Below are 16,533 nucleotides of genomic sequence, written 5' to 3' on the forward strand. Positions count from 1 at the left end.
AGCTGACTGGCTATGAGCTGACTGGCTATGAGCTGACTGGCTATGAGCTGACTGGCTATGAGCTGACTGGCTATGAGCTGACTGGCTATGAGCTGACTGGATTGCATGGTTGGCTTGTGCGTATAGCGCTCACCTCTCACCAAGATGACTCTGGTTCGATTCCCGGTCGGGGCCATATGTGAGTTGAGTTGTGCGTTTGTTCTCTGCTGTGCCACGAGGGTTTTCCAGACCATTCGGTTTTCCTCCCTTGGGAAAAATCGAACACTTTCGATCTTGGCTGTGCTCCGTGGTCATAATGGGTTGATGTGGCTGGCAGCCAAAGGCACCCTTGCATGCCAGCTTCTCGAACACGTTGTAGCCGCATCCTTCGCAATTCAGCTCTTACATGCAGCTGCGAGTAAGGATGATTAGCACCCCAAATTATTATCTAGCCCTGTGTTGTCAGTCTCTCTATGTTGGCTAGATAGCTCAGTTGGTCTACGGAGCACTGCCATGTTAATCTGGAGGTCCATGGTTCGAGTCCCACTCTAGTGATAATGTTTGTTCAAAACCAAATCAATTGAAATTTATCCGGTCAGTTTCCCTTGTGGTTTATAATATTTGATTAATGAGTTTGTTATTTTTTTTTTATTCAGATCAAAATGGCATTTTCTAAACCAGCACAAGGTTCAGCTCTAGAGAAAATCCGAAAGGATTATCTGGAGTGCAGTATTTGTCAAGAGGAGTACACGGAACCCAAACTACTAGACTGTCTTCACAGCTTCTGTAAACACTGTTTACTTGAATATCACACTACCAACTACAAAGATGCAAAGATGCTTATTTGTCCTTTGTGTCGAAAGGAGACACAACTTCCTGAGACGGGTGTTGAAGATTTCAAGAGTAACTTCATTTTAACTGGTCTTGCAGGTCAACTGGAGCAGGTCAGTTCACTTGAACACAGCAAGTTGGTCTGTAATTTATGTGAGGAAAAAAACAAGGCAACACATTTCTGTTATGACTGCCCCATGTTTATTTGTGCAAACTGCTACAAAATGCACAAGAAATTTCCCTCGTTGCTAAGCCATACAGTAGCTACTTTGAAAGATGTTAGAGATGGGAAAACTGCAATGAAAAAGACAAAACCCAAACGCCATCCAGAATGCCAAACTCATGAAGGTGAAGTGATGAGGTTCTACTGTACAACATGTGATGTGATGATTTGTAGAGATTGTACTGTCATAGGTCACTGTAAACCACAACATGAGTATATTGAATGCAACCAAGCCTCATCCACATACAAACAGTCATTGACTCAACTCTTTACTCCCCTTGAAGAAACCATGAAGAAGCTTCAACAATCTCAAGCAACTGCCTCCACAATGAAAGACAACCTAAACATTGCAGCTAAGAGAACCATGGCAGAGGTGAAGAACAGAGCGGATGAGATCAGGGCTGAGGTAACAGCTCAAGAGAGTCGCATCATGGATGAAATACAAACCATCCTTAAAGATCGGAACGAGAAATTGGAGGAATTTGAGCAAGCAGTGAGTGTGAACTTGCAGCAAATACAGCAATCACTACAGAGCGCCAAAGACATCAGCAAGAATTCATCAATGCCTGACTTCCTTGCAAGCTATCCAACAATCAGTAAGGACTTGAAATTACTTGGAGATCTAAATCAACCCAAGATAGATTCGACCCTTGACCATCTGGGATTCACTCCAGGGGTTTGTAAAATTTCCCTAGGTAATCTGATTATGAAGGAGCCTACGAAGGAGTCAAGGTGGGAGCTTTGTTTGAATTTTAATGCTGGAATCAATTGGGCTGTGGATATTGATGCCTCTGTACCTGGGGATGAGATGGCAGTGGCAGACTTAGGGAATAAAAGAGTGGCAATCTACGACACTAAGGGACACCAGAAGAAATCTATCACATCAAGCTGTAAGTTCCCTACAATTCTTTTAGTCAGAGGTATTTTGTTGTAAATCTCAGATGACACTTTGCAAAAGGTACTCTTGGTTGGTTATCAGGGTGAGAGTCAAAAAGTATTCAATGAAAATAAGGATTTAATCCACTCCATTACCACAATCAAATCTGAGAACTATTTATCAAACATTGTTTGCTTTTCTCAACTCAAGTCAATCATTAAAATGTTCAAACATCACAGCATTGGTTGTAATCAAGACAAGGTTTCCATGGTAGTCAAACTGTATGTCATGAAATTGAATGGTTCTTGCTATTTCACTGTACCTTGTAGACTAGGACTACATTCATCCGCTGCATGATCACTAAATCCACTCTCCAACAGTCATTCTCAATAATTGACATTCCTTTAATCGACACCAACAAAAGAATTTTAGTACCAAATTAATCAAATATGAATAAGTAAAGTAACTTTGGTAAAATCAGAAAAGAATTGCTAAAAAGGATGAACTGAATATCATTTTTCTTGATTGTAGTATGAACAATTTGTTGTTTATTGTTCTACTGTATGTCATTGTTACATGTCATTGTTATATGTATGATTGTGAATTGAAAGCAACATACAAAGAGCTTTTACAACACAGGAAACATTCAATTAAAAAATGATCTCTTTTTTATTTTGACAAAAATCGAGTTATTGTATGTTTTTTTTCAAATGAATATTCATTCATTATATTGGGTTCTATCCATTTGTTTATCTGTTTTCCAGACCCTTTGGCTGTTGCTGCATTCCAGAATCAGTTAGTGATTGTAGATGATACCAACTCTGTCAAGATGTACAATAGGAATGGCAACAAGATGTTTGAATTCCACACAGTGCCTCATAGTGAAGTGGGCAAGACATCAGTAGACCTCTTCAGTGTAGCAGTCATAAAGGATACAATCATGGTCGGGGATGTGAAGAGGTCAGTTATAACTAAACACAGATCCAGTGATGGTTCACTCATTGACACTGTTTCAGTTCAGACTGAACCTCACTTCTTGGCCATTGACAGCAAGGACAGAATTGTAGTCAGTGGTGGGGACAGACAACAAGTAGACATTGTTGACATCACTGGTACTACACTATTCAGCATCAATCCAAAGATCAATAGTCAACCAGTTAAATCCTGCAGAGGTGTATGCTGTGACAGCTCAGCTATCTACATTGCAGTGTGGAATGATGATTACAACACTGGTCATATTCATCAGTATGACACTCAGGGTAGATTTCTCAGCTGTATTGCTCAGGGTCTGCACAACCCATATGGAATCTCATTGACATCAGATGGTCAGCAGCTTGCAGTGGCAGATTGGAATTCAGTGAAGATTTATAACAAGGTGTAATGATATCTAATAATGATGATACTGGTCAAATACTGTCTCATGGATTGAACTGACCACCAAATTATGTCAATCAAATTAAATCACAAAGTTGTGCAAACTGAAAAGTTCAAATAACCACTTAATTTTAGTTCTCAATATTATGACATTGAATTGATCAATTCTGTCTGCAATACCTGGTTGCAATTATTTACATTGTTGACTCATTTTGCATTTTGCAGTCAAATAATGTTTGGAGAAAAACTATCTCGAGTACAGGCTTGTTTATTTTAAGGAGTTTCTGAAAAACACTCCATCGGGCAGAAAATAGTATTTGCAAGAAATAAAAGCAGAAAATAGTATTTGCAAGAAATAGTAGCATGCAAAGGGTTGATTATTACATTATGGGGTTGTTCATTAAGTAGTGCAACCTTTTCCTTTTGATAAGGGAAGCATTCTATGAAGTTTAACATTGCATGCAAAGGGTTGATTATTACATTATGGGGTTGTTCATTAAGTAGTGCAACCTTTTCCTTCTGATAAGAGAAGCATTCTATGAAGTTTAACATTGCATGCAAAGGGTTGATTATTACATTATGGGGTTGTTCATTAAGTATTGCAACCTTTTCCTTTTGATAAGAGAAGCAATCTATGAAGTTTAACATTGCATGCAAAGGGTTGATTATTCCATTATGGGGCTGTTCATTTAGTAGTGCAACCTTTTCCTTTTGATAAGGGAAGCAATCTATGAAGTTTAACATTGCATGCAAAGGGTTGCTTTGAAAATCATTACTCATCAAAATGTAATAAAACTAACTATTGTATATTTTGCCATAATTTGCTTTCTAAGTTAGATTATGTTTATTATTAGAAAAGTTGTAAGCAATGTATGAAAATGCCTTAACATTCAAAAGAATGTGACATGTATATTTTATTGTTATCATCACATGTCAAGACACTGGACACCTTTGATAATTGTCAAATACCAGTCTTCTCACTTGGTGTATCTAAACATAAAACCTGTGGAAATTTGAGCTCGGTTGTTCGTTAAAGTTGGGAGAGAATAATTGAAGTAAAAACACCCTTGTTACACAAGTTGTGTGCTTTCAGATGCTTGAATTGGATACCTCAATTGACGCTTCAAATTCAATTCAAGTATTTTAGTGAGAAAATACTTCATTCTCAAAAACTACGTTCTTTCAGAGGGAGCCGTTTCTGACAATGTTTTGTATTATAACATCCCTTACCAATATTCTGCCTTTTCATTGGTTTAGAGCACGTCACATGATATGTCTTAGTTTTACTAGACTTTTAAAAGTCTGTAACCATTTTGGATTACATGACACTACATGCAGCACAGTAAAAGTTTTTGCAATCTGTATTCGCGTCGTCCGTGGATTGTAGCTATCAGGTCTGTAACTTAATAATAATAGTACAGTATTTAGAAATGTTTGGGCTGTTATAAAACAAATATTGACTGCTTTTTTCGTGCAATGGTTAAAACTATGACTCCCGAGGTGATCCCCGGAGCGTTCTATTTTCCCAAGGCTAAAACTATGACTACCTCGGTGATCCCCGGAGCGTTCTATTTTCCCTCGGCTTTGACTCGGGAAAATAGAACGCTCCGGGGATCACCTCGGGAGTCATAGTTTTAACCATAGCACTCGAAGCAGTCAATTTTTGTATACTATCAACAGCTCTCCAATGCTCATTACCAAGTAAGTTTTTGAGCCACCAGATATTTTGAGTAATTACCAACAGTGTCCAGTGCCTTTAAAGGAACATGACAGAATTGGTAAGAAAAAAAAACCTGTCTCAGATTACAGATTCACGATCTAATGATGATGATGGCAGAAAACATCTCTTGAAACATTTCTGTCTGAAATGTCATATTTGATGAGAAATGAATAAAATTTATCTCGCGTTTGGAGTTCATCACTCAGTGAGCTTTTAATTCACTTTTGTTTCGCATCATTGTCATGCAAAATATGTTACAATTTGTTCACTATTTCTCACAACCAAAATTGCTGATTGATCTCAAACTTCTACAGGTTTGTCTGTTGATGTATATGGTGGATTACATAAAGTGCTTAAACTGCCAGCAACTGTTTGTTAGCAAAAACCAATTCTGTAATGCTCCTTTCAATCTGGGCCTGAACGTTCTTTTTTGTATTTTGGGAGGGATTCAGCAGCCGATTTCAAGAAATGCTAGGATTAATCTTATTTCGAGTTAGGAGGAGTTGTCCTAACTTAGGATGGGTTCAATGCATTCTTATGTCTTTAAATACGGAACATAACTCATTCTGAGGGGTTAGATTAATCCTAATTCGAGTTAGGACAAGTTGTCCTAACTTAGGATGGGTTCAATGCATTATTATGTCTTTAGATACGGAACATAACTCATTCTGAGGGGTTAGATTAATCCTAATTCGAGTTAGGGCGAGTTGTCCTAACTTAGGATGGGTTCAATGCATTCTTATGTCTTTGGATACGGAACATAACTCATCTGAGGGGTTAGATTAATCCTAATTCGAGTTAGGACGAGTTGTCCTAACTTAGGATGGGTTCAATGCGTTCTTATTTCTTTAGATACGGAACATAACTCGTTCTGAGGGATTAGATTAATCCTAATTCGAGTTAGGACGAGTTGTCCTAACTTAGGATGGGTTCAATGCGTTCTTATGTCTTTGGATACGGAACATAACTCATTCTGAGGGGTTATATTAATCCTAATTCGAGTTAGGGAGAGTTGTCCTAACTTAGGATGGGTTCAATGCGTTCTTATGTCTTTAGATACGGAACATAACTCGTTCTGAGGGGTTAGATTAATCCTAATTCGAGTTAGGACGAGTTGTCCTAACTTAGGATGGGTTCAATGCGTTCTTATGTCTTTAGATACGGAACATAACTCGTTCTGAGGGGTTAGATTAATCCTAATTCGAGTTAGGACGAGTTGTCCTAACTTAGGATGGGTTCAATGCGTTCTTATGTCTTTAGATACGGAACATAACTCGTTCTGAGGGGTTAGATTAATCCTAATTGGAGTTAGGATGAGTTGTCCTAACTTAGGATGGGTTCAATGCGTTCTTATTATGTCTTTGGATACGGAACATAACTCATTCTGAGAGGTTAGATTAATCCTAATTCGAGTTAGGACGAGTTGTCCTAACTTAGGATGGGTTGAATGCGTTCTTATTATGTCTTTGGATACGGAACATAACTCATTCTGAGGGGTTAGATTAATCCTAATTTGAGTTAGGACGAGTTGTCCTAACTTAGGATGGGTTCAATGCATTCTTATGTCTTTGGATACGGAACATAACTCGTTCTGAGGGGTTAGATTAATCCTAATTCGAGTTAGGATGAGTTGTCCTAACTTAGGATGGGTTAAATGCGTTCTTATGTCTTTGGATATGGAACATAACTCATTCTGAGGGGTTAGATTAATCCTAATTCGAGTTAGGACGAGTTGTTCTAACTTAGGATGGGTTCAATGCGTTCTTATGTCTTTAGATACGGCACATAACTCGTTTTGAGGGGTTAGATTAATCCTAATTCGAGTTAGGACGAGTTGTCCTAACTTAAGATGGGTTCAATGCGTTCTTATGTCTTTAGATACGGAACATAACTCGTTCTGAGGGGTTAGATTAATCCTAAGTTAGGACGAGTTTGGTGAAATCGACGGCAGGAGAATCTTGCAACAGAAATCATTTTGTCCATTTAAAATCATTAATTGTTCTGTAAAGTAAATCATTTTAATAATTTGGGTTTTTACCCAAACTCATTTTGTCTATTTCCATCCATTTTTTGCACAGACTGACTAGCTGTAAAGTAGTTGAATTGTAGATTTTGGAGTTAGTTTGATCTGTATATAACCAAGATTGACATTGCAGTTGATTATTGCTCGTGTAGACTTGTTTGGTTGAATGCTATATCTGTCTCTTATTGTAATCCCAACTTTAGACATTGTCAATAAATCTAGATTGATATTGCAGTTGATTATTGCTCATGTAGACTTGTTTGGATGAATGCTATAACTGTCTCTTAATATACTCCCAACTTTAGACATTGTCAATAAATCTAGATTGATATCGCAGTTGATTATTGCTTATGTAGACTTGTTTAGATGAATGCTATAACTGTCTCTTTTTATACTCCCACTTTTAGACATTGCCAATAAATCTAGATTGATATTGCAGTTGATTATTGCTCATGTAGACTTGTTTAGATGAATGCTATAACTGTCTCTTATTGTACTCCCAACTTTAGACATTGTCAATAAATCTAGATTGATATTGCAGTTGATTATTGCTCATGTAGACTTGTTTGGATGAATGCTATATCTGTCTCTTATTGTAATCCCAACTTTAGACATTGTCAATAAATCTAGATTGATATTTCAGTTGATTATTGCTCATGTAGACTTGTTTAGATGAATTCTTTAACTGTCTCTTATTATACTCCCAACTTTAGACATTGCCAATAAATCTAGATTGATATTGCAGTTGATTATTGCTCATGTAGACTTGTTTAGATGAATGCTATAACTGTCTCTTATTATACTCCCAACTTTAGACATTGCCAATAAATCTAGATTGATATTGCAGTTGATTATTGCTTATGTAGACTTGTTTAGATGAATGCTATATCTGTCTCTTATTGTAATCCCAACTTTAGACATTGTCAATAAATCTAGATTGATATCGCAGTTGATTATTGCTCATGTAGACTTGTTTGGATGAATGCTATATCTGTCTCTTATTGTAATCCCAACTTTAGACATTGTCAATAAATCTAGATTGATATTGCAGTTGATTATTGCTCATGTAGACTTGTTTAGATGAATGCTATATCTGTCTCTTATTATACTCCCAACTTTAGACATTGCCAATAAATCTAGATTGATATTGCAGTTGATTATTGCTTATGTAGACTTGTTTAGATGAATGCTATATCTGTCTCTTATTGTAATCCCAACTTTAGACATTGTCAATAAATCTAGATTGATATTGCAGTTGATTATTGCTCATGTAGACTTGTTTGGATGAATGCTATATCTGTCTCTTATTGTAATCCCAACTTTAGACATTGTCAATAAATCTAGATTGATATCGCAGTTGATTATTGCTTATGTAGACTTGTTTAGATGACTGCTATAACTGTCTCTTATTATACTCCCAACTTTTATACTCCCAACAGAGGTATTTTCCAATGTACAAACGTACAAACCTGGCCTGCGTGCATTGTGTACAAATCTTTCGGCATTTTATACAAACTGGAATGACTGGTACCGCTGAAAAAAAAAAAAATGATAAAATAGGAAGACCGCCAACAGAGGGCTAGATAGCTCAGTTGGTAGAGCACCGCCACATTAATCTGGAGGTCGTTGGTTTAAGTCCCACTCTATTCAATTTGTCTGTTTTCAACCCCAATTCATTTTTAAAAGGTTCATAATTTCATACATTGATCATAGGCTTGCTACATTATTTGATCTTGACAATAATAATAATAATAATAATAATAATAATAATAATAATAACACAAAAAAAAAGAATGGACATTTTTATAGTGCTGATATTCGCCGCAAGCGGCGCTCATGGCACTTTTTTTTAATATATTTAAAAAAATAAAAATAATTTGTATGCAAGTCGCCAGACACACAAGGCCTGAAGGCCACTTCAAGGTGTGGGCTACAATTATTTTTGTCCAGAGGCCGTTGCCACCTACTCCTAGGGCTGAAACAGGGTTACCCCTTTCACAGTCCATACGGATGTAGGCTTGGGTATTATCAGTCCGAAGCTTGTCCGGTAGAGCAGAAAGCACTATCTCCCCAATTTTATGTAGCAAGTGTCACCGACCGGGACTCGAGCCCACACTCTGCTGATCAAACAGCAGAGCTTGAATCCGGTGCTCTTAACCGCTCGGCCATGACACGCCAATATGGACAGAACAATAGTCTTTTTGTGATGATTCTGAATCAATAAGTTGTTTATATTTCAAGGTTCTATAATTAATAACAAGAAACTCAATAACTGTAAACACCTTCATGACGATTCTTTGTGCGTTATCTTGCAGCTCAATCTGGTTTATGGAACCAACAAGACCCGTCTTGGAAAGGACTCTGTGGATGACTTTGATTGTTGTTGCTTGACACTACAGCCCTGCGCAAACCCAGTCATAAGGTATGTATAGACCCTATTCACACAACGCGCAGCTCACATACACAGGCGTCTCCGGTCGACCCCCCTGACAAAACTTGCTTAGCAGATGAGTTTACCTGTCCTCCTGACCAAACTTGCTTAGCAGATCTGTCTCTCAACCAAAGCTTGCTGAGCAGATGAGTTTACCTGTCTCCCAACCAAAGCTTGCTGAGCAGATGAGTTTACTTGTCCACCTGACCAAACTTGCTTAGCAGATCTGTCTCTCAACCAAAGCTTGCTAAACAGATGAGTTTATCTGTCTCTCAACCAAAGCTTGCTAAGCAGATGAGTTTATCTGTATATCAACCAAAGCTTGCTTAGCAGATGGGTTTATCTGTCTCTCAATCAAAGCTTGCTAAGCAGATGAGTTTACCTGTCTCTCAACCAAAGCTTGCTAAGCAGATGAGTTTATCTGTGTTTCAACCAAAGCTTGCTAAGCAGATGAGTTTATCTGTTTCTAAACCAAAACTTGCTTAGCAGATAAGTTTATCTGGATATCAACCAAAGCTTGCTTAGCAGATTGGTTTATATGTCTCTCACCAAAAGCTTGCTAAGCAGATGAGTTTATCTGTACCCCTGACAAGCTTGCTTTGCAGATGAGTTTACCTATCTCCCAACACAGGCTTGCTTTGCAGATAATTTTACCTGTTTCCAAACCCAAGCTTGCATAGCAAATGATTTTACTTGTCCGCCTACCCAAATTTGCTTAGCAGATGAGTTCAACTGCCCCCCCCCCCATCCCAAGATTGCCTAGCAGATGAGTTTACATGTCCCCAACAAAAGCTTAATTTGCTGATGCAGTTACCAGTCCCCAGAAAAACACATGTTTAGTTAGCAGATGAGTTTACTTGTCCCCTACCCAAGATTGCTTAGCAGATGTGTTTACCTGTCTCCCAACAAAAACTTGCTAAGTAGATAAGTTTATCTATCTGTCAACCCAAACTTGCTTATCAGATGTGGTTAACTGTATCTCACCCACAACTTGCTTAGTAGATGACTTTACCTGCCCCCCTACCCAAGATTGCTTAGCAGATGAGTTTACCTGTCCCTTACCAAAAGCTTGCTTAGCAGATAAGTTTTTCTGTCTGTCAACTTAATCTTGCTTAGATTATGAGTTTAACTGCCCCCTACCCAAACTTGCTAAGCAGATAAGTTAATCTGTCTCCAAACGCAAGCTTGCTCAGCAGATGAGTTTATATGTCTGCCAACACAAGCTTGCTTAGGAGATGAGTTTACCTGTCCCCTACCCAAAGATTGCTTAGCAGATTGAGTTTACCTGTCCCCCTATCCAAGTGGAACCTTTTTCAACCTATTAGCATTACTAGCTACCAATGCAAGAAAATGCAGTCCCCATCTGCCAATTCGTTTTGACAGTTATGACTGGTCTTTGAAAATGTACCAATATTGTCCAGTGTCTTTAAGAAAGTTGAGATACACCAAGTGAGAAGACTGGTCTTTGACAAATGCCAATAATGTCCAGTGTCTTTAAGAAAGTTGAGATACACCAAGTGAGAAGACTGGTCTTTGACAAATGCCAATAATGTCCAGTGTCTTTAAGAAAGTTGAGATACACCAAGTGAGAAGACTGGTCTTTGACAATGTACCAATAGTGTCCAGTGTCTTAAGAAAGTTGAGATACACCAAGTGAGAAGACTGGTCTTTGACAATTACCAATAGTGTCCAGTGTCTTTAAGAAAGTTGAGATACACCAAGTGAGAAGACTGATCTTTGACAATTACCAATAGTGTCTAGTGTCTTTAAGAATGTTGAGATACACCAAGTGAGAGTGGTCTCTGACAATGTAACAATAGTGTCCAGTGTCTTTAAGATGATTGCAACTGTAGTCTTTGACATCATACCAATAGTGTCCAGTGTCTTTAAGAAAGAATGATGAGATTATTATTATTATTTTTATTCAATGGTTTATTAAAATTCTATTCAATTCGCTGCCAGCAGCAGAATTACATGAACAGTTACATAGTTAAAAATTTGGAGTAAAACATTACATTTCTATTTAAAATTACCTAAATCTTACACAGAAAAACTGAGAGGGAGAAGTACTGTACACTCCTATAGGGAGGAGAACAGTAATTTAAAATTAATTAATTAAACATAATTACAATCAAAATTAAAATGGCATATAAACTATAACACTCTAAAACGGAGATTATTTAGAAAACAGTTCACTCTCAATGGGAGGGATTTAAAGTCAATCGAAAGGACCGCAGTCAGGGACCAATCCACTTCATGCATCAAAATAAAACAGTGGCACTGAAAAATTAAATGTTTACCCCTAAATCAAAAATGGACCGGTCTCCAACTGCAATCCCCCAGACCAATCTTTTAATAAAAGCATGGCAAGAATATCAACACAAACATCAACCTCCAAAAGATTTCACGTAGGGAGTAACAAAAACAAATGCTAACAAAACAATAGGCCAATTTAATTGAAGTAAACAAAAAACAAAAAGTTGATTAAGACAATCATTTAAAATCAAACATGGCACGAAAACATAAATAGATACAAAATAAACTGGATATGCTGGGCAAGCAATGGGAAATATCAATAAAAATAACGGAACACAACTGAGAGAAAAAAAAGGTTTAGTGACTATCATTCCACTTCTTAGTCATGTACATAAGAGGGCTTGTTTGGCATCGCTTGGTCTTGCAGATGGGTAGAGAGAATTTATTCTGATTTCTAAGATTCCTATGGTGGACATCCTTTCTTTTTGGTGGGAGCCAACTACTAAACTTGTCTGATGAAACGAGCGATTGAAAGAAACCCTTACACAGCTGTTCTCTTCTTTCTGACAAAGTATTGAGATTACACTGGACAAGAGCATTTTCATAGCTCAAGTACTCTCTGCCCATCATTATCTTACAGGCTCTACGTTGGATTTTTTCTAGCATGGCACTTTCCCCAGAAGTGAGGCCTGGGTGCCAAGCAGGGGCAGCATACTCAGTAATGGGTCTGACATAACCTTTAAAGATGGTATTGAGGTCAAATAATGACATTTTGAAATGTTTTAATGTCTTTATGAGATGGAGTCGGCCATTTGCTTTCTAAAGAATGTCTTTGACGTGAGTATCCCATTTCAAGTTCTTGGTCACTTGCAGTCCGAGGATCTTGACGGTTTCAACTTGTTGAAGTGGGACACCATTGATAGTGAGTGGAAGTTGTGTTGGGGGGTTCTTAGCAAAAGTGACTTCCATAGAAGCACACTTACTAGCATTCAGTTTCATGTTATTGTTGTTAACCCACTCATCAAGATTATCAAGTTCATGCTGCATTCTCGATGGAGTGTTACGATTGCTTTGCCCAACCAGTGTTAGGTCATACTTTAGCGCTGTAGTCTGGGTGTTGTTTGCTGCATCGTTGACAAGTGCTAGAAATGCAAGGGGGCCAAGACATGTTCCTTGCGGGACTCCACCTTTGAGTGTTTTCCAGTCGCTGGTTTCCCCATGGTATCGGACACACTGATCTCTAGAGCTCAGAAAACTAGCTATCTATGTTATTATTTAAGGGCGAGCACCTAATTCTACGAGCTTGTTGATAAGTATGGTGTGGTTAACACAGTCAAATGCTTTGCTGAAGTCTGTTATGACTTGAGTGCTGCTTTTGACACTGTTGATCATAACATCCTTCTCTCTCGGCTCCAGAATCACCTTGGCATAGAGGACACAGCCCTAGCATGGTGCAAATCGTATCTTCACAACAGAACTCAGCATGTATGTATTGGCACTGCGATATCCGACCCTGTTGTTTTGAACTACTCTGTGCCACAGGGGTCGGTACTCAGCCCGCAGTGGTTTACGCTGTACACTTTACCGATTCGTGACATCATCCTCAAATTTAATCTGAATTACCATGTGTACGCAGACGACACTCAGCTATACATCACGTTTAAATCTTCTCAAGAAAGCGCCAATGCATCTATTGCAAGACTTGAGAAATGCATCCAAGAGATTCGACGTTGGACACAACAAAACTTCCTGAAGTTAAATGATGATAAGACAGAGTTCCTTTTATTTGGGTCACGTCAACAGTTAACTAAGGTTTCAGTGCCATACATCTCCATCGGTGATGCTCGGATAGCTCCCTCGCTGAAAGCTCGGAACTTAGGGGTTATTTTTGATTCATCGATGACACTTCAGCCACACATCAACAACATTGTTCGTTTATCATCATATCACATCAGGAATATAGGTAAGATTCGCAAGTACTTGGACAAAAGTGCCACTGAAAAGGTCATTCACGCATTTGTTACTTCTCGTCTTGACAACGGCAATGCTCTTCTCTACAGTCTTCCTAACAACCAGATTTCCCGACTTCAACGGCTCCAAAATACTGCTGCCCGCATTGTGACACTGTCTAGAAAATCCTGTTCTATCACCCCCATTCTGAAACAACTACACTGGCTCCCTATCTCTCAACGAATCATCTTCAAGCTGATGCTCATTGTCCACAAAGCTCTAAATGGCAAGGCTCCCCACTATATTTCTGAACTGCTTCAAGTTTACACTCCATCAAGGAATCTCCGATCAAGTTCCATGCTTCTCCTCATTGAACCCAAGTCTCGACACTCATGGGGTGACAGGTCTTTTTCTGTAGCCGCGCCACGCATCTGGAACTCTCTACCACTTAATCTTCGATCTTGTTTTTGTACCGCAAAATTCAAGTCTCTTCTCAAAACTTATCTTATGTCACAGGTTTTCAATGACTAATTTTGTTGTGTCTGTTTTTCTTCGTGTTGTGTTTTTTTGTTTAGTTTTGTTTTGGTTTACTGCGCCTTGAACACCCAGCAGGGTGGATATGTGCGCATTACAAGTCTTGTCTTATTATTATTATTATTTATTATTATTATTATGACAACTGTGCTAACGTTGCTTGGGTGGTCACCGTATTTATGAAGTGTGTCCAACAACTTTACCAGGTAGTGCAATGTTGATGCTCCTTTGCGATTTCCGTACTGGTTCGGATCTATCTTACTCTGAATGTCATCCAGTAACTAGGAAGCGACAAAGCCTTCCGCAACCTTAGCGAAATGGTCGGTCATTGATATGGGTCTTAGTTTGTCCCAGGTTGCTGGTTTGGTTTTGGGTACTGGGACTACGATAGCTTTCTTCCATTGGTGTGGGACAACTCCATCCTTGTAAGACTGATTTAATATATCTGTCAGAGGATCACTAAGTTCACAGGCAAACTCTCGTACTATTCTGGCATAGATGCCATCTGGTCCACTAGATTTCCCCAACTTTATCTTCTTGAGTGCTGCATAGACCTGGTAGTTGTGTACCAAAGGGGCAGGAAGAGGGTCAGGGCAGTACGCAGCTAATTCTGAGGTGGAGAGTGGCTTGAGGTGATAAGACGGAGCAAAACTGGTCGTTGAAGCTATTTGCCACATCTTTAGGGTGACCTGCATTAACACCTGGAGGAGGGTTGATGGTTGTATCTTTCTTGTCCATTGTCATGATTTTGATGTGTTTGTACCATTCACCTGGATTTGATTTCTTGTGTTGCTGTACTCGATTCTTTTAGTAGTGTTCCTTGTTTTGTTTAATTGTTCGGCATACCTTATTACGAAGCTGTTTCCATTTTGAAGAGTGGAGTTCGGTGTGGAATAGTTGCTGTCTTTGGAGGATGAGGCTTTTTGTGTATGCAGTTATCCATGGTTTATCCTTTGAGTGGACCTTGATTGTCTTTGTCGGGAAGTGAGTGTTAATTGCCTCCTGCAGAATAGCATAAAATGCTGTGCATTTATCTGTAGCACTTGATTTGCTGTAAACCTCCTCTCAGTCACGGTTAGCAATCCATGAACCAAAGTCACGGATTGATGAGTCCTTCATGGGTCGGACGACTCGGGAGAATGTTGTGTTACCAGAAGGTCTTTGTTTTGGAGTCCAGAGAACAGTCGAGTGATCACTTGCTCCAAGTGGAGAGCAGGTAGCCGGGGTATGATAATGCTTGAAAACATTTGTAATTATCTTATCGAGAACTACTCAATTGCGAGTCTGGTCCTTGACCATTTGGTTAAATTCAGTTCCTGAGCATAGTTCTCTTAAATCAAGAGTCCGTTAGTATCACCCAAAATAGTGATACCTGCATGGGGATGGTTTAATTGGATGAAGTCAATACCATCCAATAGATGATCCATCAGGTCTCGCTCAAAGGGATTGCCAGGTGGTGAGTATACTGCAGCATAAAAGAGCACAGGCGTTTCTCGGGGTAGACGGTTGGGTCTCACTTTCATCCATACAACTTCAAGATGGTTGGGAACCTTGATGTCAACAGACTGGGGGTAGAGGTTGTCCCGCACATACAATGCCACTCCTCCACCACGTTGCTGAATCCTCGACTTTGTTGCAAGGGTAAATCCATCAATTTCGAACAATTCAATTGGTGTGCTAGAGCTGAACCAAGTTTCCGATATGGCAGCTATGTCTATGTTGTGTAAACAAGCGAGGTCCTTTAAACCGACAACGCATACAACACAGTGCAGCTAACTTAAGAACCATTGTAAACATGAATTGCAGTAGGGACAAAGGAGTTGTTGTAGCATTGTGTCCAAGGAGATCCTCCCGCCGACGACTTAATAAAAACTTAGGGTACATGGGATGGGATGGGTCAGACAGGATCATGTTCACCTTAGGATCTTGGTCATAATAAAGTGCCTCTGGGCTGTGTAGTTCGGCTCTGGTTGATTTTCTAGCTTGCTTTTATTTGATAAACACTGTATCTATCAAACATTGTTTGCTTTTCTCAACTCAAGTCAATCATAAAAAATGTTCAAACGTCACAGCATTGGTTGTGATCAATACAAGGTTTTTATGGCAGTCAAACTGTATGTCATGAAATTGAATGGTTATTGCTATTTCAGGGGTATAAATGAGTACCTGTGATGGTTTAAAAAAGCCTTCTGAGCACCACAGCAGCTCAGACTGTATACTTCCAAAGGGAGCTGAGAAAAAGCCTTCTGAGCACCACAGCAGCTCAGACTGTATACTCCCAAAGGGAGCTGAGAAAAAGCCTTCTGAGCACCATAGCAGCTCAGACTGTATACTC

The 16,533-nt window shown here is 39.0% G+C and overlaps 2 protein-coding genes across 4 annotated transcripts in view; both read left to right on the forward strand.

Annotated features, from left to right (window-relative positions):
- The window catches only part of LOC139938774 (E3 ubiquitin-protein ligase TRIM33-like), a 34,743-nt gene extending 26,354 nt beyond the window's left edge, over positions 1-8,389 (forward strand). The window contains exons 3-4 of the mRNA XM_071934397.1: positions 636-1,923; positions 2,675-8,389. Of these exons, the coding sequence (XP_071790498.1) occupies positions 642-1,923; positions 2,675-3,291 (1,899 nt within the window). The 5' untranslated portion in view covers positions 636-641 and the 3' untranslated portion in view covers positions 3,292-8,389. The remainder of the gene's footprint in view (positions 1-635; positions 1,924-2,674) is intronic.
- Positions 1-16,533, forward strand: part of LOC139938775 (E3 ubiquitin-protein ligase TRIM33-like) — a 106,166-nt gene that overhangs the window by 26,358 nt on the left and 63,275 nt on the right. For 2 of the 3 annotated variants that reach the window (XR_011786201.1, XR_011786202.1), the window contains exon 6: positions 9,343-9,449. The exons of the other annotated variant lie outside the window; for it this stretch is intronic. The gene's annotated coding sequence lies outside the window, so the exon portion shown is untranslated. The remainder of the gene's footprint in view (positions 1-9,342; positions 9,450-16,533) is intronic. 3 annotated transcript variants of the gene reach the window in all.

Source organism: Asterias amurensis, chromosome 6 (assembly GCF_032118995.1).
Source record: "Asterias amurensis chromosome 6, ASM3211899v1".
NCBI classification, from domain to species: domain Eukaryota; kingdom Metazoa; phylum Echinodermata; class Asteroidea; order Forcipulatida; family Asteriidae; genus Asterias; species Asterias amurensis.